This window comes from Eumetopias jubatus, unplaced genomic scaffold (assembly GCF_037043125.1).
Source record: "Eumetopias jubatus isolate StellerSeaLion01/CBP00866 unplaced genomic scaffold, mEumJub1_p1.0 scaffold_14, whole genome shotgun sequence".
In the NCBI taxonomy this organism is placed as follows: domain Eukaryota; kingdom Metazoa; phylum Chordata; class Mammalia; order Carnivora; family Otariidae; genus Eumetopias; species Eumetopias jubatus.
In genome coordinates, this window is record NW_028274820.1 from 55,251,620 (window position 1) to 55,277,691 (window position 26,072).

At 41.8% G+C, this 26,072-nt stretch overlaps 1 protein-coding gene across 1 annotated transcript in view; it reads left to right on the forward strand.

Moving 5' to 3' along the window:
* The window catches only part of DNAH11 (dynein axonemal heavy chain 11), a 321,003-nt gene that overhangs the window by 53,315 nt on the left and 241,616 nt on the right, over positions 1–26,072 (forward strand). Inside the window, exons 10-24 of the mRNA XM_088018617.1 lie at positions 2,438–2,575; positions 2,889–3,013; positions 3,583–3,778; positions 6,093–6,197; positions 6,340–6,732; positions 12,103–12,435; positions 12,660–12,914; positions 12,994–13,163; positions 13,418–13,640; positions 17,704–17,820; positions 17,946–18,032; positions 21,411–21,569; positions 22,477–22,560; positions 23,693–23,851; positions 25,357–25,479. Coding sequence (XP_087874743.1) covers positions 2,438–2,575; positions 2,889–3,013; positions 3,583–3,778; positions 6,093–6,197; positions 6,340–6,732; positions 12,103–12,435; positions 12,660–12,914; positions 12,994–13,163; positions 13,418–13,640; positions 17,704–17,820; positions 17,946–18,032; positions 21,411–21,569; positions 22,477–22,560; positions 23,693–23,851; positions 25,357–25,479 — 2,667 coding nt within the window. The remainder of the gene's footprint in view (positions 1–2,437; positions 2,576–2,888; positions 3,014–3,582; positions 3,779–6,092; positions 6,198–6,339; positions 6,733–12,102; positions 12,436–12,659; positions 12,915–12,993; positions 13,164–13,417; positions 13,641–17,703; positions 17,821–17,945; positions 18,033–21,410; positions 21,570–22,476; positions 22,561–23,692; positions 23,852–25,356; positions 25,480–26,072) is intronic.

Below are 26,072 nucleotides of genomic sequence, written 5' to 3' on the forward strand. Positions count from 1 at the left end.
CTGACCTCTCAGGTATGGTTTGATTTACATTTTCATTGTACAGTTTTTTCACTGTGGTGTTTTCAGTGAATTTAGTTGATGTACATATTTAGAGAATGTTAACGATGAAGCTGTTTTTAAAGAAAACAGGTTTTTTCCCCATTATTTTTCTTTAATTGCAGTATAATATACAGTGTTACATTAGTTTCAGCTGTATGATGTAGTGAGTCAGCAGTTCTGTACATTACTCAGTGCTCATCATAAGTGTCTCTCTCTAATCCCTGCCACCTCTTTCACCCATTACCCCCATCCACATCCCTCCGGTAACCATCAGTTCTCTATAGTTGAGTCTGTTTTTTGTTTGTTTGTTTGTTTCTCTTTTTTTCCTTTGCTTAGTTTCTTAAATTCCACATATGAGTGAAATTGTAGGGTATTTGTCTTTCTCTGCATGATTTGTTTCTCTTAGCATTATACACTCTAGATCCATCTGTGTTGCAAATGGCATTCTTTTTTTAGGGCTGAGTAATATTCCATTGAATATATATACACCGCTTCATTATCCATTCATCTCTTGATGGGCTCCTTCCATATTTGGCTATTGTAAATAATACTACAGTAAACCTAGTGGTGCATATATTTTCAAATCCGTGTTTTCGTATTCTTTGGGTGAATACCCAGTAGTTCTATTCTTAATTTTGTGATGACCCTCCATACTGTTTTCCACAGTGACTGCACCAGCTTGCATTCCCACCAGCAGTGCACGAGGGTTCCTTTTTTCTCCACATCCTTGTCAACAGTTGGCATTTAAAGAAAACAAATTTTGAGGAACACCTATTATTTCCCTAAGAGGAGTAACGAAACTTTCTTTTTGGCCATGTTGCTAACAAAGCACAGACCATGGTATATGGTTTTCTGCCCTCTTGATTATATTTTACTTTGAGGAGGTATCTTTTTTTTTTTTTTAAGATTTTATGTATTTGAGAGAGTGTGTGCTTGAGAGACCATGAGCTGGGGGAGGGGGCAGAGGGAGAAGCAGGCTCCCTGATGCGGGGCTCCATCCCAGGACTCTGGGGTCATGACCTGAGCCAAAAGCAGACACTTAACCGACTGAGCCACGCAGGCGCCCTGAGGAAGTATCTTCTTTTAAAGAAATCTCTATATAACAGGCCTACCAACTAATATTGTATGAATCCCACACAGAGTCAGCAAGTAACAGAATCATTTCCAGTGGCACCGTGGCTGTTGAGAGCCCGCACAGGGGAGCACAGAGCCCGGTGCCGGACTGCCCGGTGTCAGATGCCGGTTCTGCCACTAGCTGTGTGAACTTGGGGAGGTTCCTCCCTCTCCACAACTCCATTCTCTTACCTGAAACCTATCATAACAGCAATTTAAGGCCACCTGGCACCTTGTCAGCCTTATATAAACACTGCTTGTACAGAAACAAGCATTTTAATTACATTATTGTGCTTGCAAAGAAAGCTGTCTCATGCTGGCACATAGAAGGACCCACATGGGGTAGAGAATAAGGCAGGAGGCTAATGGAAATCCATGGTTAGGCTCCTCAGGTAGCTGAGCTTTGTGGAAGCTGGTGGTGAAGGTGAGTTTGGATCTGAGTGTGGGGGCATGGACTGAGCGAGGAGAGTTTCAGGACTTTTACTTGTCGGCTTGCTGATAATGTGTGTGTACCTGTTTCAGTCCATGTGTCCCCACCCACCCACCCCCCCCGCCCCCCAGTCTCCCTGCTCACTGCCTTCCTCTGCTTGCTAATAGTTCTTGCTCCCTCATAATTTTGCTTCCATAGGTTCAGCCTGCCATGCCCTAGTTCTCTTCCTGAGGAGGAGAGAATGTGATTAGTTCAAGGCATTAGTTTGAGGTAGGACATTGCTGTCAAAGGAACTGTCTGCCTGTGGAGTGGTTGTCCTTGCCACCGGTCACCGCTGCCGCCCCAAGCCACGGTGTTGGGGTGGCTGGGTGGTGTGGCATGGGATGTGGGCTGCCACAAGCCAGGACAGTCCCAGTAACTGATCCATTCCGTGTAACTATTAATGGTATGACCTGGAGGTCCTCGACGTGGATATTCTATATCAAAAGAGTACCTGTGTAGGAGGGGAGAACAAAGAAAGACAGGATGTACATTTTGCTTCTGATTTTGTATCTGCAAGCATCTTCTCAAACATTTCCTGGCACCCAGCAGGAAGGAGTAGTGTTATCTATGAGCAGGGATTGCCGACAGATCGTAGTTAATTTCTGACTCCTCTCATTTTCTGCTGAGAAAGGGAGATTACATTTAATATTTGTTTTATTGGAAACGTGTCTTAGATTTGGAGCTATTTCAGGATTCTCGTAGGGTTCTAGATTTTTCCTTTAACTCTAAGCATGTAGGAGGTGTAATGGGGAAAATAACTGAGTATCTGCATTAAAAATCCAGTTTTTAACCTTTCAACTTTCATTTTTACAGCTTTTGACCATATTTGGGAATTTTCTAGAGAAACCAGTTGTCATGGAAATTTTCAGCCCACATTACAGCACATTACTGCACATGTTTAACGCAGAGTTGGATATGTGTAAGCAATTGTATGATGAACACGTGAAACAGGTAAGTAGGGCATGAAGTTGAGCACATTCCCAGCATCATTTTTGTGGGTAATGGCCATCAACTAGAACTTTATTTAATGATACCTAAAGATGAGATTGTGACAGTAAACCTTTTATGCCTTTATTTAATTGGTTTCCTTTTGCAGATGAAGAACCTGCTTTAGGACCATAACTCCACTAATCAGGTTACTTAACACGTACATTTTATGTCTTTGTACCATGAAACCACCGAAATGAACAACTGCTTTCAAGGTTGGAATGCACTCTGATTAAACATTCTCTTCCTTCCTCTTCACCAAAATATGATTCTGCAGATTGAACGTGGAAATGTAGTTCTTCACCGGAATATGCCATTTACTGCAGGCAACATCAAATGGGCTAAAGAGGTCTTTGAACGACTTCAGACATTCTGGTCCAACTTTGCATCTCTCCGGTATTTGTAAGTTATTAGGCCTATTTCATGGTAAAACGATCTTAATGAGACAGGCAGTTTTTATAGAGGGCAGTAGACTGTTCATTTTAGCACTTGAGGAATCATTGCCCTATTTAACGCTTTTCCTTGGCTGAGTTCACTGAGAAGACTTCATCCCCGTGGTTTTAGAATACATTCACTGGGATGCTTAAAGTTTCCATATGTTTCCCTGTTGTAGGTCCTTACATGTTTTCTTCTCACTTTTCCTTTGCACCCACAGTATGTTGGTAGTTTTGGTTCCTTTTCTTCAGTAACTAGCACTCCTTTTATTTTACAGATTAATGTACCTTCCTCTTGTCTTTGTAGGAGTTGGTAACTTTCTGCTATTGATGTTGAGTGGAACTCTTGGGCGTTCCATTCATTTCATAACGCTATCTTTTAAGGCAAAGACCATTCATAAGCATTATTTGGCTTTTCTTGTTTCTATTCCTGTTTTTTATAGCGCATTTTATTATACTTTCTATTGTATATTTCCTTGTAAAGTAGTTAAGCTGAAATCTAATGTGTAGGAAAGTAGAAAAATCCTGTTCCTACAGATTCTCGGAAAGTCCTGATGATGCCTTAGTTTATCAGAAGTATATTGAAATGACTGCTTTGCTAGAGCAATTTGAAAATCGTATCTATAATGAATGGAAAAGTAACATGGATGAAATCTGTGAATTCAGTTTGAATCAACCCTTGATTAAATTCAGTGCCATAAATGGGCTTCTCATTGTCAACTTTGACCCACAGGTAGGGGTTTGATATTTTTAAGTTGTTTTATAGATGCCATTTTTTCCACAAGTATATTCCTGATATTTCCAGTGATTTATATTTAATTTTGGGAGAATGTCAGTCCTGTGAGGATTATAACTGAAAACTTCTAATAGGTCTTTGTTTTAGAGATTTGTTTCCCAAATACTATATTAATTTTTTTTTTTTTGGCCTTGTAATCACCATTTCCACCTTTACTGGACAATGAGCTGAGAGTAGGGTGCATTTCATTTTATCTTTGTGTCCTGTGTTTCTAGTGTAGTGTCGGGCACTTGGTAATACTTAATAAACGTTAACTCAATTGAATGTAGTCATTAGTCTTTTATAAGAGTTTTCTGGCTTGGATTATATTTGTAGCACATATACCAGTGTTTTCAGTTAATTAGAATTTTATCATGTAAGGTTTGGGGAGTCCACAAAATGTATGGAATGAGAATATCCTTCAAAGGTCAGTAAACTGTATGTAATATGCTGGTTAATAGGTTATTTTTATAAAACAGTTTTCCAAAAAAAAAAAAACAACATCTAAATGCCCCAACTAATATGAACAGTTAAATATACTCAGGATGAAAATTACCTTTATTGAAGATCCTTTTTTTTCCCCTATGATAAGCCACCTAACAGAGAAATTTCATAGATTCTCTGAATAAGTTTATTTTCTTAAAATTGTATTACATGTTATGTAATAATGAAACTGCAGAAACTTTAAGAGCAATTATATCTGTGTGTGTGTGTGTGTGTGTGTGTGTATATATATATATAATGTACTATATGTGCATACATCTGATAAGTGATATCTATGTAGGTACATATGTATTTTAACCTGTCTCCAACTTTGAGAGCTTGGTAGGAGGCACAAAATAAGCTTTCTTCTCTACCTAAAAGAATATGCTTTACAGGAAAGGGCAAACATATGAAAATACCTATTGGTAAGTTGCCATTACAAAGAAATTAGTAAACATTTGGCTAATTTTTTTAAACAGTGAAGATTATATGCTGTTTTTTTAGCGATTGCCCTGTCTTTCACGTCAGTTCAAATATATGTCTGGGTAAGTAGTGAGAAAGTAAGCCTCCCTGGATCTGTTTGTCATATTCTGCACCCAAATTCTCATCTGTTCTAAGATATTACACAGAGTAGCATCATTTAATTATGTTTACAAACCTTAGCACACATATATAAATATATAACCGAGAGAACTTAGGATTTCTTCCACCTCTGATTTCATAAAACCAACTTAAAAAACTAAATGCCTGAGATGTTTCAGGGATAATTCCTGTGATTTATGTATGGTACTAGTTCACCTGTGGTGTGACAGCCTAAGTAAGTCAACTGGCTTACCTTCTAAATGTGTTATGCAGTCTTTTCCTCAGAACCTGTGATTTAGAGGTATAGTCCCTTCTGCTACAACATGACACCCATGCCTAAAAAAATCACTGTGGTATGAAAGATTGCACAATAAAAAGTACAGAGCTTATGGGGAAAATGGGGGCTAGGGCTCTCATACTTAAAAGCTGTCAGCGGTGCATTAGAAAAACAGGAACCTACAAAAACAGCATTTTATACATTTTCAGTGGCTAAGTAGTACATAAATACTACAGTAAATATGACACTTTGCCTTGACAAAGACTGGAAGTTTGCTCACGGAAGTGGGTGTTGGACAGGTGACAATTTGTGCATTACTGTGAAGTGATGGAAGGAGGGTTATCTGATATCTGGCAGAAAGTTGTACCCCTACACGTGAATGGGCATGGCTCATTGTACTTGAGTGAACTGAGGTGCTTGGTGGCTCCTGGCATATGAGCATTTTGCATATTTCTAAGCCTTTCAGTTGAGTTAGGTGCAGTTTTTAGCATTTACCTAGTTTCTTGCTAATGAAATTGCAGATCAGCACAGAGAAAATTTGTTGTATGTCCACATTGCTAGTCTGTCGGTTGTACTGAAACAAGTTTGTTTCCAAACAAACATTGTGACAGAAAGAACAGTCCTGGGAAAAGATGGAGGTCCATGTACAACCTTCCATTTCACAGCTCGGTGTGCACGTGTTACTGTCTTTTGCCTGAATTCTTTCTCTGACTGTAGGCCATAGCCATAAATAAGATTGTTATTTATACTTCTGTATCATAAGAATGTATGATGACTGCTTTTAAAAACAATATGAAACAACAGCCTCTTCATCTTGACAATTGGAAAATACTGTAATCATTGGATGATAATTTAAGTGTTTGGATTTTAACACGTGTTAAAAGAGAATGTCATTCATAAAATACATAATCCTTGATTTTCTTTTAATAGCTCATGGCTGTTTTGAGAGAGGTGAAATACCTTTTGATGCTGAAGAAATCTGACATACCGGATTCAGCGTTAGCCATCTTCCAAAAACGAAACACTATTTTAAAGGTGAGTGTTTGTAGATATTCTTTGAACAGACGTATTTCGATTCATAATTATGAACACGTAGACCTGTAATACTTTCGTGCCTCTAATATATGTAGCTCTAACACATTTGACACTTTCTGTTCCGGGATTTCCTTTTGCTCAGTACATTGGAAATCTTGAACTTGTTGTGCAAGGATATAATAAGTTGAAGCAGACCCTCCTGGAAGTGGAATATCCTCTGGTGGAAGATGAGCTGAGGGCCGTGGATGAGCACCTGGAGACAGCTGCGACATTGCTCACGTGGCGGGATGACTGCTGGGGGTACATCGAGAGGGTGAAGGTGGCCACGTCTGAGTTGGCACGCAGAGTGGAGCACACGCAGAGCAACGTGAAGGTGATCCAGCAAACCATGAAGGCTTGGGCGGAGTGTACACTCCTTCCCAGGAGGGAGCCCAGAAGAGAGGCTGCCTTGACTTTGGAGGACAAGGGCGATTTATTTACTAAAAAATACAGGCAAATTCAAGAAGATGGCTGCAGGATACATAACTTGGTGGAGGTAATGGCTTTTGAGGTTTGGAAAATGAAGATCTTTTCAATTGAGAAAAGAGCAGACATACTCAACCTAATAATGTAGGATTTTTTTATTGCGCCTGAGGGAGCTTTATGTATGGTTTTGTTCAGCATTTAAAATGGACGACTTTGCATGGCTCGCATGTAACTTCTGCAGCCCTTGCTTCTTTTCATTCCTGAGGGAAGAGATTGGAATGTGAGATATATTGGTGAAACGGAAAGCCTAGAGATGGGATCCTTGCCTTGGTCCTAGCTACATGCTCTTTCGGATGCTGTTGATAGCTGGCACGGTTTGTGAAGTGCCCGTAGGTGCCAGCCATCTTGTCCGCATCACCTTGTGCGGTTACCCTCCCAACCTTCTCCTGAGGGTGGACAGTAGTCACTCTCCTTTTAACAAATATTTGAGTTTTAAAAACAGTAACAGGCACTATTCTAGAGTTGTCAATTGCAGAGAAGACAAAATGAAACAAGGCAGAAAAAGAAAACTCAACCAAACAAAAAAGTCCCTTTCTCTTGGACCTTACATTCTGGTTGGCAAAGGTAGAGAAAAATAACATACACAGAATGGGAGAAATGGTGAAAAATACAGCAGATAGGATAGGGAATCATTGGTATGGGGTGTATTTTATATGAGGTGGTTTGAAACGCTTCTGTGCTAAGATAGTAGTTCTCCAGAGAACTGAAAGGGAAAGAGAATGAGCCATGTGGATATCAGGAGAAGAATGTTCTAGGTAGTGAAAAGTACGGAGGTTTGAGGAAGGAACACGGTTGGTCTGTCCAAGGATCAGTCAGAGAGCCAGCATGCCAGAAGCAGAATTTGCAAGGGGAATAGTAGTAGTTGATGAAACTTGGAAGGGACTGAGGACACATACGTGGGATTGACAGGCCGTTCTGAGAACTTGGGTTTTTACTGTAAGGTGAAATAGCAGCCAGACACTCTCTACTCAAAGGTTAGCTCTGTTGAGTGTAAATCAGAGGGGAGCAAGGGGGTGGTAGGAGGTAGACCTTTGAGAAATTATTTTAGTAATTCAGGTGATAATGGCTTGGGTCAGAATGGTAGGGATAGAAGCCGTCATGCTCTGGGTATATTTTGAAAGTAGAGCCAACAGGATTTGCTGTGATGAGTCGGAGAGAAGTCAAAGATGGGTTCAAATTTTTGGTCTGAGCAACTGGAAAATTGGAGTTTGCCTTTACTGATATGGGGAGAACTGTGATAGAGCGGATTTTGAATGGAAAAGAGAGGCTTTGGTTTAGGCCATGTTGGTTAGAGATGCATGCCCAAGGGATTATTTCAAGTAGGCTGGCACTGCAGTCAAGGCTGGAGTTTGGGGTAAGAAGTCCAGGCCAGTGACATAGAAGTGAGAGTCAGGAGTATGTAGGTCATATGTGAAGCCATGGACTTTGACGAGTTTGTGTAGGGTTTAATCGTAGGTAGACAAGAGGTCCAAGGCCTGACCTTGAAGTCCTCTCTGAGGCCAGGGAGAAGGGGAGGGTCCAGCACGGGATGCTGAAAAGGAGGCCAGTGAAGCAGAAGGAAAATCCAGAGAGATGCTGTCCTAGAAAGCAAGTCAAGAAGACATTCCAAGGAGGAGGAAGCATTTGACTTTGTCCCATCCTGATTCAGGACCTGAAAGTGAGGGCCAACGTTAGCAGCCAGATGTTGCCCCATGGAAGCCGTTGGTGACTGTGACAGAGCTAACTTGATACAATGGAAGCCAGAATGGAGTGGCTGACAAGAACGGGAGAAATGGGGCCAGAAGGCCACTCAGCTCCTGAGGAGCTCTGAGGTGGCGGGGACCTAAAACTCCGCAGTGCCTGGGGCATGTGAGGGATGGGGAGGATTTTATTTTTAATGTTGGTAGGTGTTTCTGAGGGGTGGTATGTTGATTGGAATGATCTAGTAGAGGGGAAATAATTGTTGGAGGAAAGTCCTGGAAGGAAAGGGATTGTGTAAATACATGTGGAAGTCGGCTGTAGATAGGAACTTGGAGAGTTCATCCGTAGTAACAGGAGGGAGGGGGGCAGAGCACAGGAATGTGGTGCTCACAAGGGGGCGACTCCAGTGAGGGAGATGTGGGGAAGTTCATTTTTTAAAGAGCATAATACTCTGTATTTCCTTCTGAGTGTGTTTGTTATATGGAATTATCTCTATAGATGGATGCAGTCCTCAGACTATGACACTCTCCTTTGGGCAGGGCAACACACCCATCACACACCCCCACACCCCCCCCCCCCCACACACATACCTACTCCCCACCATCACAAAGCACTATGGCCTGGGGTTTGCCCTGGAGGAGGTCAGAAACCAGGGTTTTTAGTCTTGTGCCTTCCAGAAACCAGGCCTGAATTTCCTCATGCGTAAAGTGAAGACACTTGTCTCTGGGCTCATTCTCAGTGGGAGAACGAGCAACAGACTATGGTTTTTCTACTGAAATTGACTATAACCAACTATGTAGTTTAGTATTCTATTATCATTCACTTCTTTAGGAAATATTTAAGGTGAGCCTCCTATGGGCCCAGTAGCCTTTTAGCTTCTGGAGATACTTGAGTGAACAGAAGGAAGACCCTTGCTTCTGTGGCGCTCCCATCGTAGTGAGGGGAGAGACGTCAGCAACAGCAGATGGAAGGCAGGGATGGTAGAATTGGTTGAGTGCTACAGAACCAAGATGAAATTGGAGCAGGATATGCAGGAGTTTCCGAGTACTGGGCTGGGGGTGATCAGGAGAGGCCTCAAGGAGAAGGTAAGATGAGAGCCGAGTTACAGCGTCCGCACAGCGGGCCGGTGGGGGAAGGAGTATTCCAGGCATCGGGGAGGAAGGTGCTGGCATCTGGTGCGAAGCCGGGAGCTGATGGCAGCGCTGCTAGGGGAGTAGCGGGGCGCAGGGGACAGTGAGCTCGGGTCAGATGGTCCCGGGCTGTGAGGAGAGGATGGAGGGGCCAGGCACATCAACGAGGTCCTCACGGGCCTTTGTACAGACTTCAGCTTTTACTCTGGGCCGTGTGGGGAGCTCATTGCAGGACTTGGAAGACAGGAGAGTAAACATGATCTAACTTGGATTTGGAGGAGAGTCTGGCTGTCGTGTTGAAAGTGGAGCCCAGGTGGAGCACAGGGCCGGGGGGGGGGGGCGGTTACCGTGGCAGTAACCTAGGTGAGAGATGCGTGGTGCCTGGACTGGGGCCATGACGCTGGAGGTGATTAGGAGTGGTTGGATTCTGGGTATATTTTAAGTAGAACGAACAGAATCCTCTACCAGGCTGGATGTGGAGCTTTGTAGGAGAAGGCATTGAGGATTATTCTAAGAATTTGTTCCCCTCAGAGAATAAGGTTGGAGTTTTTCTACTAATAAATTGACTCTCTTCTTTTTTCCTCAAGTCAAAAACTAAACAACTCTGGAGTCCTTGTTCTCAGTATGCGAAGAGAGGAGAGGTTCCAACTTGAGGGAAGTCAACTTCCAAACAGGGATGAAATGATTGTTTCTAGAAGTTGTATCTTTTCAGTGATTCTCCCCGCCCCGCCCCCCCCCCCCCCCCCCGGCATCAGCCCATGGTTTTGAGCCTGGCTCTCAGACTACCTCTGAGGAGTATAGTTTAGGGGAAAGCTGTGGAAATACTGCAGAGGGTAGGTCATTTCTGCCTTTTTATGCTGCACCCTGTGTGGCTGGGGGATTCCAAGGGATAGTTTGCCGGCAGAGTCTAAGATGAAGAGAGAGGGCTGGAACTATGGAAGATTGGATCTGGAAGGGACCTAAGCCATCCCTGAGTGACCCAAAGCTCTTCTTCCCTTTTCCTCTTTATATTGTTGAAAGTAAAACTATTATGAGTGGCACTGCAGTATATAAACTGGATATCTTGGGATGAAAAAGTATAAACAATGAGGCAATCACAGGTACTGTACTGTGTGATGTGTTTGGAAGAGCCCTACCCTGGGGATCCAAAGGAGTCAAAAGGTCCTGTTTGTAGTCCTAGCTTGGGTGCTAACTTCCTACCAATGTGATGTTTGATGTGTTTTAGGTCTTTGTTTTTATATCTTTCAAATGAATATACTGAACAAGATGGTCTTTAAGGATTTTTTTTCCAGCTCTAAGATCTATACTTCTCCTTTCTAGTCCCTACAAAGGAGCCAGGACTGCTGTGTACAGCTGCCCAGGATATCTACTGCACATCACACAACTCCAGGGGTGTGGGCCACATATACTACAGATATATACAGATGTGAATGGTTCCACCTGGATGGGCAAGACAGCATCCTTGAAAGGAGAGGTCCTTAAATTTGTTGAGGGCAAGAAATCCCTCAAAGAGCTTTCCAGTCTTGGCCCTATTTTATCACCTCTGTAGTTGTGGTTCTTGCATGTAACACGTACGTTTGAATTGTGGATCATATATCCGCAGTGGCAAATGATCAAAGAAAGGGCAGAGTATTGTCTACCTTATAATCAGCTCTCATTCCATTGTCTCCTTTTCTCTCTGATCTGGTTTCTGCCTTGGGCATCTGCCCTCTGGATTATATGGACTGTGTAACCTTTACCACTCAGGTATCTCTGGAATCAACCCTTGCTGCCCATTTGACCTTTTCAAATCTGTGTTCCTAGTCCTGCCACGCCGTTTGCTCAACCTCTAGCAGTCCTAAACCGTAGTCCTGTCTGACCTTGTCATGCCCTATTGACCTGTTCATTACCCAGACTCTTGGGAGGAGATGTCAAGGTAGAAGAACTTAATACTGTTGAAGCACAAAGGGAGCTTTGACTTCACCAGGCTGGTTTTCCTCAAGTTGAGTTACTATTCCATAGGCTGCTTATGGGTGGCTTGCACAAAGTATTTGTTGTTTGGTTGCTTGTTTTCATTCAACCAAGTTCAGTCGACTTTTAATAGTAGCAAGGTGAATCTCCAAGAAAGGCCTAGAGTACATAGCACTTGGCTGTCTCAGTGATCTTGGATATTACAGAACAGTGTTCTCTGAAAGACCAGTTTGGGAAACCTCATTGACATATGAGGCCCTGGAAGACAAAGCCCAGGACCACATAGAGTTTGGCACAGAGCAAGGGCTGGGACCTACATCCAGGACATAGAGAATGCTTAAAAACTCCTGTATCTCTTGTTTTTATTTGAAGACAGCAATTTTCATAATGATTTTTCTTTTAAAAGGTGACTTTTGAATGTATGGTGTAAATGATCTAAGTGTTACAAAATCCTGCTTAGATATTTACTGTTCAGCTTAAGGCTCTATGACCTGGCATTTAAATGTTCCTATCTCATGCACAAAAACGCAGCCCCTTCTTTAACAAAACATTTCAGTGGAAAGCTTTCATTTTTGTACTCACTGTTGTTTGTGCCCGTCTATTAATATTTATGTTTCTAGGAAAATAGGAAGCTCTTCAAAGCCAATCCTTCTCTGGATACCTGGAAGATTTATGTGGAATTCATCGATGACATGGTGGTAGAAGGCTTTTTTCAAGCTATCATGCATGACTTAGACTTCTTTCTGATGAATACGGAAAAACAACTGAAACCTGTGCCATTTTTTCAAGCACAGATGATTTTAATGCCCCCTGAGATTCTTTTCAAACCTTCTTTAGAAAGAGAGGCTGGGCATGGCTTCTACGATCTGGTAGAAGAAATGCTTGGCAGCAGCTGTAAAATGTCTGCCCAGATGGAGCGAGTGGCCTCACATCTGGAAATAGCAACTTATCAGGTACTATCTTTGAAAAAGACTATGACCTTTGGTATTAATGATGGAAAAATAAATGGAGGTAATGGGGAGTACACGGAAAGGAGAAGCTAGAGAAAAAAAACAACACAGTTTCTGATTTTGCCAACTACTCTCCCTTTGAAGCATGGCCTTGGGTGATGTTACGTTGCACGTGATTGACAGGACAGGGTGGGTTTTAATGAACGCTCGCTTTTCCTCTCATTTAGAATGACATGGAGAATATGCTGGGCCTGGTAGAGGTCAGGCAGGAGATAATGAAGAGAGTGGCAGATGTTATCAGCAAAGTCTTGGACTTCAGAAATACCCTGGACACATACGCCTACCTCTGGGTTGATGACCGAGCTGAGTTCATGGAGCATTTTCTCCTGTACGGCCAGACTGGGTCATCTGATGGAATGGATGCTCATGCAAATGAAGAAGTCCCCGAACAACCACCAACTCTCGAACAATTCAAAGAGCAGGCAAGGAAAACCCTTAGTGTTCAATGTAGTTATTCCTGTTTGATTGAACTGTTCAAGGAATTTTTTTTTCTAATTGTAGATTGACATTTATGAAGCTTTGTATGTTCAAATGAGCAAGTTTGATGACTTCAGAGTATTCGATGGTTGGTTCAAGGTGGACATGAAGCCTTTCAAAGTGAGCTTGCTGAACATTATTAAGAAATGGAGCTGGATGTTTCAGGAGCATCTTTTGAGATTTGTCATAGACAGGTAGTCTATGCTTTTGGTATTTGGAATTACAACTTTTAACACCTGACTGCTTTTTAAAGTTGAGACATAAATTTTAAGAACATTAAAACTGCCAGTTTCTTAGCAGAGATGTGATGTTTAAATAGAATCTTACTTTCATTGTTGACCTATCAGATGTCTTCTACTTCTCAAGGTTTTAATGAGCTTAATTTGGATTTGTGTGTGTTCATGTATGTATATGTGTCTGTGTATGTATGTATATATGTATTTAATAGTCTGAATGAGCTACAGGAATTTATAAAGGAGACAGATGCTGGACTTCAGAGAGATTTAAGTGAGGGTGATCACGATGGTTTAGTAGATATCATGGGGCATCTTCTGGCAGTAAGAAGCCGACAGAGAACTACGGATGAACTATTTGAACCCTTAAAACAAACCATCATACTCCTGGAAAACTACGGCCAGAAGATGCCTGAGCAAGTCTATATTCAGCTAGAGGTAAGTGTCATAGTAAAACACCCATGATTAACATAAACTGGGCACCCCCTTTAGCCAAGTTCTTCACATGCCCTCTCTGAGGACATGCTATAACAACCTGTACTGGGGACAACTGTTGGCATTCTGCAGGTTAGGAATTTGAAACTTAGAGAGATGTAATACATTTTTCAAGGTCGCACAAGTTGTCACTCCGGTCCGTATGAATCTAGGTCTGTTTCATGCCAAGATATTCCATGTCAACCGCTGTGCCCACTGCCTTCTTATTAGGAGGTAATTAGCGAGCAGCCCCTAAGCTGCTCCGTGGAGTTCCCCTTGAACGTGAAACATACCCCTGTTCTCTTTCATTGAAAGCTGCCTCTCAGTTGAGCAGTGTCCTAGTCTTTGGAAACAGCATGGACATTTTAATAAAGAATAAGGAAAGCCCAGTTTGGGTGGAGAAATCACTGTTTTCTAAAAAGGAGTTCTGTGTCTTCCTCCTGTTTCTATGATCTAGAGAGAGTTGGTGGCTGCTCTCTGCCCAGTGACAAGCAAAGTCTTTTTAGTTAGAACTGAAACCACGAATCACAGTCTCAAGGCCAAGCTTCTCTTCCCATGCCTGTGTTGAAGATCTATAGATCATATGTTTCCATTATCCACCAGCTTCCAGGATGGGCTTACGTTTGACCTTGCAAGTGGGACTAGTGGACACATGAACTTAAAAAACTTGTATTAAATTCTAGTTCAGTGATTCAAACCTGGAACTCAAGTACTGTGTGAGGCCATCTCATCTGTTTGCCTCAGAACGTGCTTCCTCTTGAGTAAAATCTCTCTCCAGATTCCTCACTTCTAAAATTGGTAGAGTCTCCAGTTTCCCACTTCTTTGTTGCAGTGAAAGTCACAGTCCACACACCATAAAAGTAATCCTTTCAAAGTGCTTGGCATTTAGTACGTATGTAATGTTGTGTAACCACCGCCTCTAATCTCAAAATACTTGCATCACTCCGAAGAGAACCTCTGCACCCATGAGCCGTCCTTCCCCGTCCCTCCTCCCTACCACCCTGCCACCAGTCCTTGCTGCTGCCAGTTTTTGCCTGGGTCTGTGGGCTGACTTACTCTAGATACTGCATGTAAATGCAATGGTCCAATCTGGGGTATTTTGTGTCCAGCTTCTTTCACTTGGCATGGTATTTTTGAGGTTCATTGGCATTGTGGCATGTGAGTGCCGCATTCTTCTTGTGTCTGAACACCCACCGATTCATTGTGGGTACAACCTGTTAAGCCTTTCATCTGTTGATGGACATTGGGACATTTGGGTTGTTTGCATCTTCTGGCGATTGTGAATAATGCTGCTATGTACGTGGGTGCACAAGTATTTGAGTACCCTTCCCTCCCTCCCTCCCTCCCTCCAGTACCTGTTTTCAATTTCTTTTGTAACACAGGAGTGAAATGGCTGAGTTTCAGAGTGATTCTAACTTTAACTTTCTGAGAAAACGCCAAACTTTTCACGGCAGCTGTGGCCTTTTATATCTCTGATTTTGTTTTGTGAGGATTAAATGCAGCAGTGTATTTACAGGTGCTCTCTTTTGACTATAAAGAATTAATACAGATGAATTACTAAATTCTCTTTATCTATAAAACTGTCCTTATAACTGAAATCCACTTAGACACACAGATGTGGATACATAGATACATAACAAGAGTCAGAGATGAAATAGTATGGGGCACAAGGTAAATATTTGTTTTTAGAAAGTTTTGGATAGTCTTTGAGCTAGATCTTGGACCTTAAAATAGAGAAACCAGTCATAACCCAGGTCATGGATATTGGGGATTTTAGCTATGGCTTCTAGAATTTGCACTATAAGAATTTGGCTCCTTACTTACGGTTAATGAATTATTGAAAGTGCTAGGCTTTCTAATATTTTGAAAGTGGGCCACAGTTCTAGCTATCTGTCTGCCTCTGTCAGTAATTCAGGCTGCTCAGGAGAAAAAACAAGACTCATAGGCAAAACATTTCACGTAGAGGGTAACAGTGCCCCAATTTTATTTTAATTAAAGCAGTATGTGAGAGTTACTGTTTCTTCCTTACAATCATTAGCAGTTAGCAGTTATAACATTTTCCAAATACTTGCCTGTGCTTGGTTCTGTGCTAAGAAAGCCCTCTGTGTGTCTGCGTCCTCACTCCCTCTCTATAATACGGTTTGAAGCAGGACTAAACTTAACATATAGATTTTTATCAAGTCCCTTCCTTGTTAAGAAGCCTTCACTGAGGGCGCCTGGGTGGCTCAGTTGGTTAAGTGACTGCCTTCGGCTCAGGTCATGATCCTGGAGTCCCGCATTGGGCTCCCTGCTCAGCGGGGAGTCTGCTTCTCCCTCTGACCCTCTTCCCTCTCGTGCTATCTCTCATTCTCTCTCTCTCTCTCTCTCTCAAATAAATAAATAAAATCTTTAAAAAAAAAAAGAAGCCTTCACTGACTGCCTCTAGCCTCTGAATACTGTCTAGTTGCCCTACAAGTGCTCTTCTACCCCCAGCCTGCACTGGTCTTCTCACCTTGCAGGATCTTAAGGGATCACACCCAAATTTCTGCCTGTTGGAACCCGGTCCTTACTTTGAGGCACAGATTCAATGCTCCCTCTTTAGGGGAATCCTGTCATTGAAACTTTGGAGATCATCTGATCTTTTAGTTTTCAAGGAACATCTATTTGTATCAAGTGGAATCTTATTTGGAATCCCTAAAAAAGAAGCAGGTAATGGCAGGCTTACTTAGTCAATAAGGGTTAAGGGGCCTGAGCCCAGGGATGTGACCTTTGCAGCCCTTACTCCTGAAGGGACTCCAGGTGATGGTTAGGTTCCATAGGATCGATAGGAAGTGCGAAGGGAGCTGCACAGAGGAGGGTGCGGAGTTCTGATGAGAAGGGTGGAAGGAGGAGACGAAGGACAAAGGGGTGTAAAGCCCAGGTCTCTTGGTCTCTGGTCTGCTTCGGTGATTCCTGTCAGGAGTGTTGCCTTCCAAGCATTCTGTCCCACAGAAGAGTTCTTGAGCGCCTCTCATTGACTCTGACAGATTGCAAAACAATTGAAGTGGAAGAACGTATTTTACGTTTCCAGGACCCCTCCCCCACACGGATACAGTTGACACTTAGCACAGCGTACTCTTCATAATTGGCAGCTACTCAATCATTCATCAAATATTTATTGAGGCTTGCAAAATAGTCTTTAGAACCTTTGTTTTTGCACTGGAGCTACACAAGTAGAGTCCCCTCACCATGGGTGGTTTTGTATGACAAAAACAATTTCAGTGTCCTAGGAGATCACCCAGAGAAACAATGCTTTGTTAGTCTGGGCACAAGGAATGCTTTTCGACAGCATTTACGCACAACGGCTCTTCAAAGAAAAGAATTTGCTGTTGTCCTATTTGCATTGTAGTCAGGCAGTGCAGAGTGAGTCGCTACCTGAACTCTTTATTGCTGTTTTTTGTCCTACATCAAGTAGAAATTAACCTTCCCTTCCCTTGGCCTCTCTTTACTTCAGAAATCCCGGTTAGTTACAATGAACCTGACCTAAATGCGCGAACTCTCCATCAGGACAGAGTACACACAGAGTACACACACAGAGCTCTGGAAGCTAGAGGACAAGGCAGATGAGATTGATTCACATTTTCCTCTGTGCCCCACCAGATTCAAAGCATCTTTCTTCACTTGCTAAATTGCTAAACCTGCCTCCCATTTCCACTTGTTAGACAGCAGGGAAGTCCTTTCCAGAGCACTTGAATTTTATTCCCTTAACAGCAAAACAATTTGGAAATTGGTGTGTATTTGGAAAAGATTTCCTATATTCTGAGATAAATCTTACACCAGAGGACAACTCTGGTTTATGCTTGGAAGATACAAATCCAGTGGTGCCAGTGGATCACCCTGGCTCGGAGCCTTTAGCCACTTGCATCTTTCTGAGGATAAACTCCTTCTGTTCGAGAAGAATGAGAAGACGTTATAGGTTAATGTATAGAGGTTGGAATAATCGAATCCTGTGGAGTTCATTTAATTCAGGCACTGAAATATTTTCCCATCTGCACCTTTGTTTTCGTAGGAATTACCTGAAAGATGGGAAACTACCAAAAAGATTGCAGGAACTGTCAGACATGCTGTCTCACCTCTCCAAAACGCAGAAGTCACCCTCATAAGGAAAAAGTGTATTTTATTTGATGTAAGCGAGCTGCTAAGTTTTGTGGGTGTTATGTTCATTTTCTTTGCTTTAGAGAAAGGATTTTTACAAGGGTAAGTGAAGCTATTGTTTGAGATTCACCTTCAGTTTTTTTCTGCCCTCATCAGCGGAAGCAGGCCGAGTTCAGAGAGAGATTCAGACTCTATGCTCCTCTTGGTTTTAATGCAGAAAATCCGTACACAGTGCTTGATAAGGTAACGCTGAAGTCAATTGTGTTTTTGCTACAATAGCCCTTGTAGAAAGTCAAATTAGACACTGATGTACTGAGATATTTTGCCTTAGTTTGGCAGTTAGTGCAGTTGAGAATTAACTATTACAAACCGGGTTATGAACCGTTCACCCCAATAGGGTTTTAAATCATGTCTCCCAAAACCACCATCATTATCAAAGCGATTATGCTAGTGAAAGTAACAGCTACTATTTTTTAAGCACTTACTATGTAAATGTGTCAAAAGCTTTAAGCATATTGCTTATGTTATTTGTTCTGGTTCTTATAATATCCCTACAATATAGCTTCTCTTTTCAGATAGAGAAACCATCATGTGTAATTGAGTAACGTTGGGGATTACATAGTGACAGATTAGTATTAAAATTCTAGCTGTCCAAATTTTTTTAATCAGGAATTTTACCCACTATTATTGTTTGCCCTGTGATACTTGGCTAGCGACTTTTAACCATGGTAAAGAGAGTCCATAACTTACGCTTAACTTGGGATACAGATATTATGGAATCATACAGTCCTAGTTTCTAGTGAACTGCTTTATTGTAGCTGACTATAAGAATGAACATAATGGGCAGATAACCCAAAGTGGTGAGTGGCTCACATGAGGCTTGAAAAAGATGTTTTAAAAGTTTATTAGAAAATTAACACTTTGATTTCTTGAGGAATTCTTAACCTAGCGGCCAAAATGAGCAGTGATGGTGAAGTTTAGATTCAGGAGCAATGAATCTTCCTGAAATCTTCATGGAGGCTGCCATCCTCTTTTTACTCCATACTAGAGACAGGCTTGAGTCCTTAGACTGGTAGAAAACTTAGAGTGGACACAGCTTGTACCTCTCTGTCCAAATTCTGGGTTGAATTTAGTTTTAACTGCTTTTCACCCTTTCAGAAAGCACCATTCTCTAGCAGAATATCTTCTCTTGCACTTGGCTGCAGAAAACCGGTTAATGTATTCATTGTGGATTAGAATATGCTAATAGAGTCGTGGGGTTTTCAAAGATTCTATCTAAATTGCAGGTGGTCTGAACAGATTGTGGAAGGGGAGACATTTTTACTTGACTAACCAATGTGCTGTATATAAACATTTACTACAGTTATTTATTGAATGCTACCATTTGCGTGCTGTAATATAACAGCACGGAGTTAAATATTTAAAAGTCAGAGATGTTTATCTTTGTACCTACAGAATGTGTTGAGGGATGTTTTGAATACAGTGGGGCTGGGTTACCTATATTTTGAAGTCATTTGTGTGTGTGTGTGTGTAGGTGCATGCACATCTAATACCTCAGTGGATTCATCCAGAGGCACATATATGCTTGTTCTGGGTGGGTATGGTAGACCTTGGTACTCAAGGCATCTCATTCCACAAGGCAGAAACCTGTGACCCTCCAGAATCAAAGGAAGTGGTATGGTATATCATACTGTATATTGTATTCTAATGGATTCGTCAGTAAACTTACATTATGAGCTTTTGTTTCTTCATAGGCAAAGACGCAGAAAACACTTGAGTTAACATAACTCGGTTATATATTTAGGAATGATTTAGTATCAATAATAGGAAAAATGGCAACTAGAAGGGCTGTTGACTTTGGGGAGCACGGTACTGTAGACAATTTGAAAAATCCTTTGGAAAAACAGATGCCGAAACATGTTCACAGATGTGCAACTTGAAATGAATTGCTGCGCTCCCCGGATAAGAAGAGGAATCTCCTAAAGGGCAGGGGGGAAAATGGAGGCGCTGAATCTAGGGTGAAAAACCAGAGGCAAACATAGAAGCCTGTGCTCCTTGTGGGGGCAAATGAAACGTTGCTACCAGGGGACATGGAGATGCTTGGGAGCATGAGTACTGGTTATCCAGGGAGCCTAAATGACCATCAGAAGCAGAAAACATTAATTGCAGTATTCATACAAGGTAATAAATGTATTCATGCAAGGCAGTGCTTACACAATAGTAGGAATCAATGAATTTCGCACAGCCTCATGAATATATATAAGTAAGCCTCCAAAATAAATAGGAATTAAAATGTCTTAATATAGAGGATAAAATTACATAAACTTCAGGAACAAACTTTAACATTTTAGCATTTAGCAGTGCATACATAGGTAGTAAAAAAAAATCGGGAATATTCAATAAAAATTAGGTGGTTAATTCTGTAGTGGGAAGGAGGGGAATAAAACTGAGAAGTCCATTAAAAGTTACTGATAACATAGTCCTAAGCTGGATGGTGTGCACACACACCTCCTTTTGATGTGTATGGAATTTTTCATAATAGAAAATGGATAAAACTAAGAGAACTGTGGTTCTCATTTATAAAGGTATAACTTATAAAACTGAAACCCATAACTTGTGTAATGAAAGATCAAAGCGCTGATGCTCTTCTTGACATAGTAGGAAGTCAGTAAAGTTGAAAACGGATGAAGCAAAAAGGACTAAGTATGAGTATTTAAATAAAAAAAATCAGAAGAATTAAAGTAATAGTTATTGAGAGGAGGGTGGGAGAAAATATAAGGTGGAAAAACGAAGTCAAGTCCCTTTTTTTTTTTTTTTTTGCAAAGCCGGTAACCCAGTGTAATGTCTCAACTTGATAAATGAAGAAGGAGCGGCCTGCGCACAGAATCAAGTTAGAGAAATAGCACCCAGGAGAACAGGAGAGAGAACCAGCTGCTTCTGCACGACAGGCTCCTCCATCCTCTAACTTTTACCATGTGAACGCGCTACTATGTTCATAAAAACTAAAAGTTGGCTTATCAAGAAAGTAAAATAACTCCGCTTACATTTGGCATAACACAGACTAGCCTACATAGATGGGATGGTAGACCAGTTGTAGGAAAGACCATCGTACAGTGAAATTTCTCCTACTGTGCTGTCTTTAGCTCCAGGGTTTTATTTCATGAATTCTCTAAAGTACATTTTGTACTACTGATAATCTCTGGGATATTTTTTTAAATCCAAAACTTTTTTTTTTTTAAAGAAGTGGTTGCTGCTGCAGGGGAAGCTCTAGAGGCTCACCTTTGGCTTCCCTAGCCGAGTCCCCAGCTGTACAATGAAAATTGGGAAGATGGTTTTCATAGAGCAAATTTTGCTGAAGTATGGGTGGGGGCAGTATTGGTGACATGATTGTATTGATGACTAGTCTCCTCTCACTTGCTGAGTAACCATGAGTTTGCTCATCAGAACCCTACAGTTCACCAGTAATTACACTGCCGCCTTCTTTTAATTTTCATTTTAAGATAGAGGTTGCAAATGTTGACCTTTACAGAGGTTCGCAGAACCGTGTAGGTTCTCTTTCTTTGGCAGTTCATTGGATGTGAAGGGTGTTGGGGTGCATGTGTGTGTGTGTTTTCTCCTTAGGCAAATCAAGAGCTTGAGGCATTGGAAGAAGAAATGTTACAGATGCAAGAAGCTACCCACCTTTTTGAAGTTGCTCTTCCCGAGTATAAGCAGATGAAGCGGTGTCGCAAAGAAATAAAATTGCTCAAGGGCCTCTGGGATGTCATTACTTACGTTACAGTAAGACACTGCCTTTTTTTTTTTTTTAGTAGTTCTTTTGTATAAATAGGCAATTTTTAGTGTCTATATCATTCCGTGGGGGTTTTATAATGTCTTGAAATCTGTGGGCAATATATTCCCCTCCCTGCCAAATTAGAATTTGTCTATCTCTGTGAGAAGATTCTTTTCTGAATTATCAGTTGTTTTTCCTTTTGGATCTGAATGAAACTGTATAATGAGTTGACTGCTTCAGATTCTTTTCAGGGATTATGTAGGATATAAATGAAAATAATACTTAAGTATATTCTACATGTATTGGTGAGCTGTGAATGCAAATTCATGTATATATTTCTACCTACGTGTATGTGCATGTATAAGAGACCTGACTGAAGTTAATTTGCATGTTGTTAATTAAGTCCCAAACTTAAATATAAGTTCTGGGGAACTAGGTATATTGCAACACGTATTCTTCATAATTTGCTTTGAAGTTAGTTGAAAGCCATATAGAGTGTTAAGGAACATAGAATATGGTCAGAAAGTTAATGAGCATTTTGTTGATAATGGGTGAAGACTCTCTTATGGAAGCTCATTTTATATTACATGCAGAACTTTGAAACCTGGTATTTAATGGTAATATACTTATCAATTCAGAGTACTCAGGATTAAATGATAATGATAGTATGTAAATGGAATTTGTCACTGCTACTAGAAATTAATATATCATAATGTTTTCACCTTAAGTTTGACATGTCCTGACAACTTTTTTGTTTTGCTGATAGGGAAGTTTTGACTAGTGCAGTTAATATTTAAATAATTGACTTTTCACTGGATGATGGAATCACTGTGTATCATCAGTTTATATATTTTGCTGTGGAGACTTGCTTTCACCAAATGTTGTTGACACTTTTATCTGCTTGTGCGTTTTCAGAGAAGCATTGATAATTGGACTAAAACCCAGTGGAGACAGATTAATGTGGAACAGATGGATGTAGAACTCAGAAGGTTTGCCAAGGCAAGTTCCATAACTGTCGATTACAACCATTTCTCTTTCTCAGCCCCACCTCCTTCCATCTTGCCTAACCGAGTATCTGGTATGTTGGGCTGCATGTCCTTGTTTACTTCAAACAGGATGATAGTAGACAGTACTTTTTTTTTTTTTTAAACCCTGAGCCAGTTGCATTTCTAATCAAGCCTGCCTTTTTTGTGAATGAGTGGATGAAAACATGTTAGGGCAAATGGATTGATGAGCAGCAGCTATAATCTTGAACTTCCTTTGGCTATCTAGAATGGAGGATGTTAAGATTAAAAGTACCAGGGCTGGGGCGCCTGGGTGGCTCAGTTGGTTAAGCGACTGCCTTCGGCTCAGGTCATGATCCTGGAGTCCCGGGATCGAGTCCCACATCGGGCTCCCTGCTCAGCGGGGAGTCTGCTTCTCCCTCTGACCCTCTTCCCTCTCGTGCTCTCTCTCATTCTCTCTCTCTCAAATAAATAAAAAATCTTAAAAAAAAAAAAATTTAAAAGTACCAGGGCTGAGAGGTTAGGCTTATGAAAGCTTTTGAATTCTTTCCTTGGCAAACATTATTTTGTATTGCAAGATACATTTTGAATCTGGGATTTGGGGCAACTAATTGAAGTATGCCACTTGGGAATATATATGGAATACTGTGATCTTTGTTCTTCCTCTTGACTATTCTGATATCCCATGGGGGCTCAATATATACAGAATGGAGCTGATTTGAATGTAGTGCTTTGGTACCTAGTCATAGGCCCTCTAAAGAGGGTAGAACCTCTTCGGATAAAGCCAAAATGCACAGACGTAAAATGCAGCTGAAAAGTGGCAGGGCTTTTGGCTTTTTTTCTCAGAACGTGTTTGCCTCAACTCATGAGGTTTCCTCATGGGACCCCCAGTGAGAGCCTGTGAATAAGAAACCAGTGTATCCACGTGGCTTATACACAAGAGAACTTGTGATAGACAGATGAGTGGATCCTTTTCTGTTTCTCTGGTTTTAGCCCTTAACCAAGGGGCTTAAATGCTTCTATTCTTTCATAATCCCGGGAAAGGTAGATTTATTCTTTCATGGAACACAAATTAGGAAATGTACTAATATATCTGGGGATCTATTTTTTGTTTGTTTTTACTTTAGGAAATCTGGTCACTAGACAAGGAAGTCCATGTATGGGATGCTTATGCAGGCCTGGAAAGCATGGTGAAGGACATGGCAGCCTCCCTGAGAGCAGTCATGGAGTTACAGAGCCCTGCTCTCAGAGACAGGCATTGGCACCAGCTGATGAAGGCCACTGGGGTCAGTTTCCTGAGTCTTGTTAATTGAATATTTTTGTGACTGTGGAGAGTTATTCCTTGGTTTACATTATTCATCTGGGATGAAGTGGATTTGTGAAAAGACTTCAAGTCAAATGGGGGAAGTCAAGCTCCTCAAGGTAGAACCCGCAGACTGATCATGCAAAGATCCTCCTTCAGTCCCTGCTGTGGACTAAATGTTGTTACCCCACCCCACCCCAATTCATACATTGAAGCCTAAATCTCTAATGTGATGGCATTTGGAGGTGGGACTTTTGGGAGATAATTCGGTCAGGAGGGTAGAGCTCTCATGAATGGGATTAGTGCCATTAGAACCAGATGAAAAGAGCAGAAATTTCTAGCCTCTGCCATGTGAGGGTACAGCAAGAAGACAGACATCTGTAAACCAAGACAGCCTTCACCAGGAGCCCGCCCATGCTGGCACCCTGGTCGGACTTCCAGCCTCTACAACAGTGAGCAAGTAAATAAATGTTCATTGTTTAACCCACCCCGTCTACGGCATTCTCTTACAGCAGTTTGAACTAAGACGCCCTCCTTTTTTCTTTTACTATGTAACCTCAAACAAGACACTTAACGTCCCTAGTTTGAGTTTTGTTTTTTATTAATAAAATGAGTGGATGCTGTGTGCTCTCCTACAGCAGAGGAATCTCGTGAGGATCAAGTGAGAGGATGTGAGGGCCTTGTATAGAGCAGAGCGTGGCCACACAGAACCGTAGTCACAGGCTGGGGAGAGCCAGAGAGGGTGCAGCTACGAAGAAGCAGGGACTGGGTATTAGCAGCCGCAGGAAAGGAAGGGGCTTTCCTGTAACCGCGGGGCAGGGTCGGCTGGCTCTTCAGGGGTGAGGGGTGCAGTTGAGTTTGAGCACCTAGGAAGAGTCGAGAGCTTCTTAGCAAATACTGGGGTTGTGTGTGTGTGTGGGGGGGGGGGTGGCAGTCAACAAGATGGTGAGGAAATAAATGTGAATTATTTTGTCACATCATAAATATGAATAATGACACTAGGAGTAAGAATATTTTTTTGCCAAGGAACTCAGATTAAATTAGTGAGAAAACTAAGTTAAATCACGGAAGCAACTGGGAATTATGTCCAGTGAATAGAGTACTTGAGGAAGAAAAGACAAATGAGCTACTCGCTGATTCCTGGGATGTCAACCAAATTAAAATAAATGAATACTGTGATTCTCTTTAAAAATGGGTTTTGTGGGCAAAGAGCTAAGAAATGAACTGACAAGGGAAGGATATGAAACAAAAGAAAGTAGCGGAGTGTGAATGTGGGCCTGAACCTTGGCCCCAGCTTCTGGTGGGTGATGCCTCAGTAACTCTGAGTTAAAAAGCAGTGTCTTTAATGGTCCCCACCTTCCAGAACTAGAGGTGTGCTTGGCAGCTAACTTGAATATATTTAGCTGTGATTCATCCTTCTGGCCATTAGGCACAAGAACCATTAATACACGTGTAATGTAAATTCTGCCCTTTTCTCTTCCTAATTAGGTCAGATTTTCTATCAACGAAGCCACAACTTTGGCAGATTTGTTAGCATTGCAGTTACACCAAGTGGAAGAGGATGTCCGAAGCATTGTGGACCAAGCTGTGAAGGAACTGGGGACGGAAAAGGTGGTGTCTTCGGGCTGTTCTCTGTTACACTGAACTAGTTCTCTGCAGTAGCCCCTAAGACTCGGCAGTTCCCCGTGCCGGGGTTGTGTGCACACACCTGAGGCCCATTTTCTTCTCCACTGCTAGTGTGTGTGTGTGTGACTTGGGCTGGAAACTGAATCCTTCTAAGCCACAGTACATGTGTAAAACAGGAGGGTGGGCCCAGTTGGTGGTGATGGCGGGTGGTGGTGGTGATGGGGGGCGGTGGTGTTGGGGGTGGCGGTGATGGCAGGTGGTGGCGGTGATGGCGGATGGTGGTGCTTGTGGTGGTCGTGGTGATAGCAGAGGACACGTACATGTCATTTATTTTGTTGCAAGCACTGCTCTAAGCACTTTGTATTATTTCATTTGAGTCTGAGGTTGGTAATACTCGTAGCCTTTACAGATGAGGAAACTGAGGTACAGTGTGGTAACTGACTCATCCCGGCTCACATTCAGGCTCTCCAAGCACTACCTGGCTCCTGCTGGCTGATGTGTACATAATCTCTGTTAAAAATAACCTTCACATAACTTTTGAAGTCCCTTTCTGCTCCGGCATTCTGTTTCCATGAAGG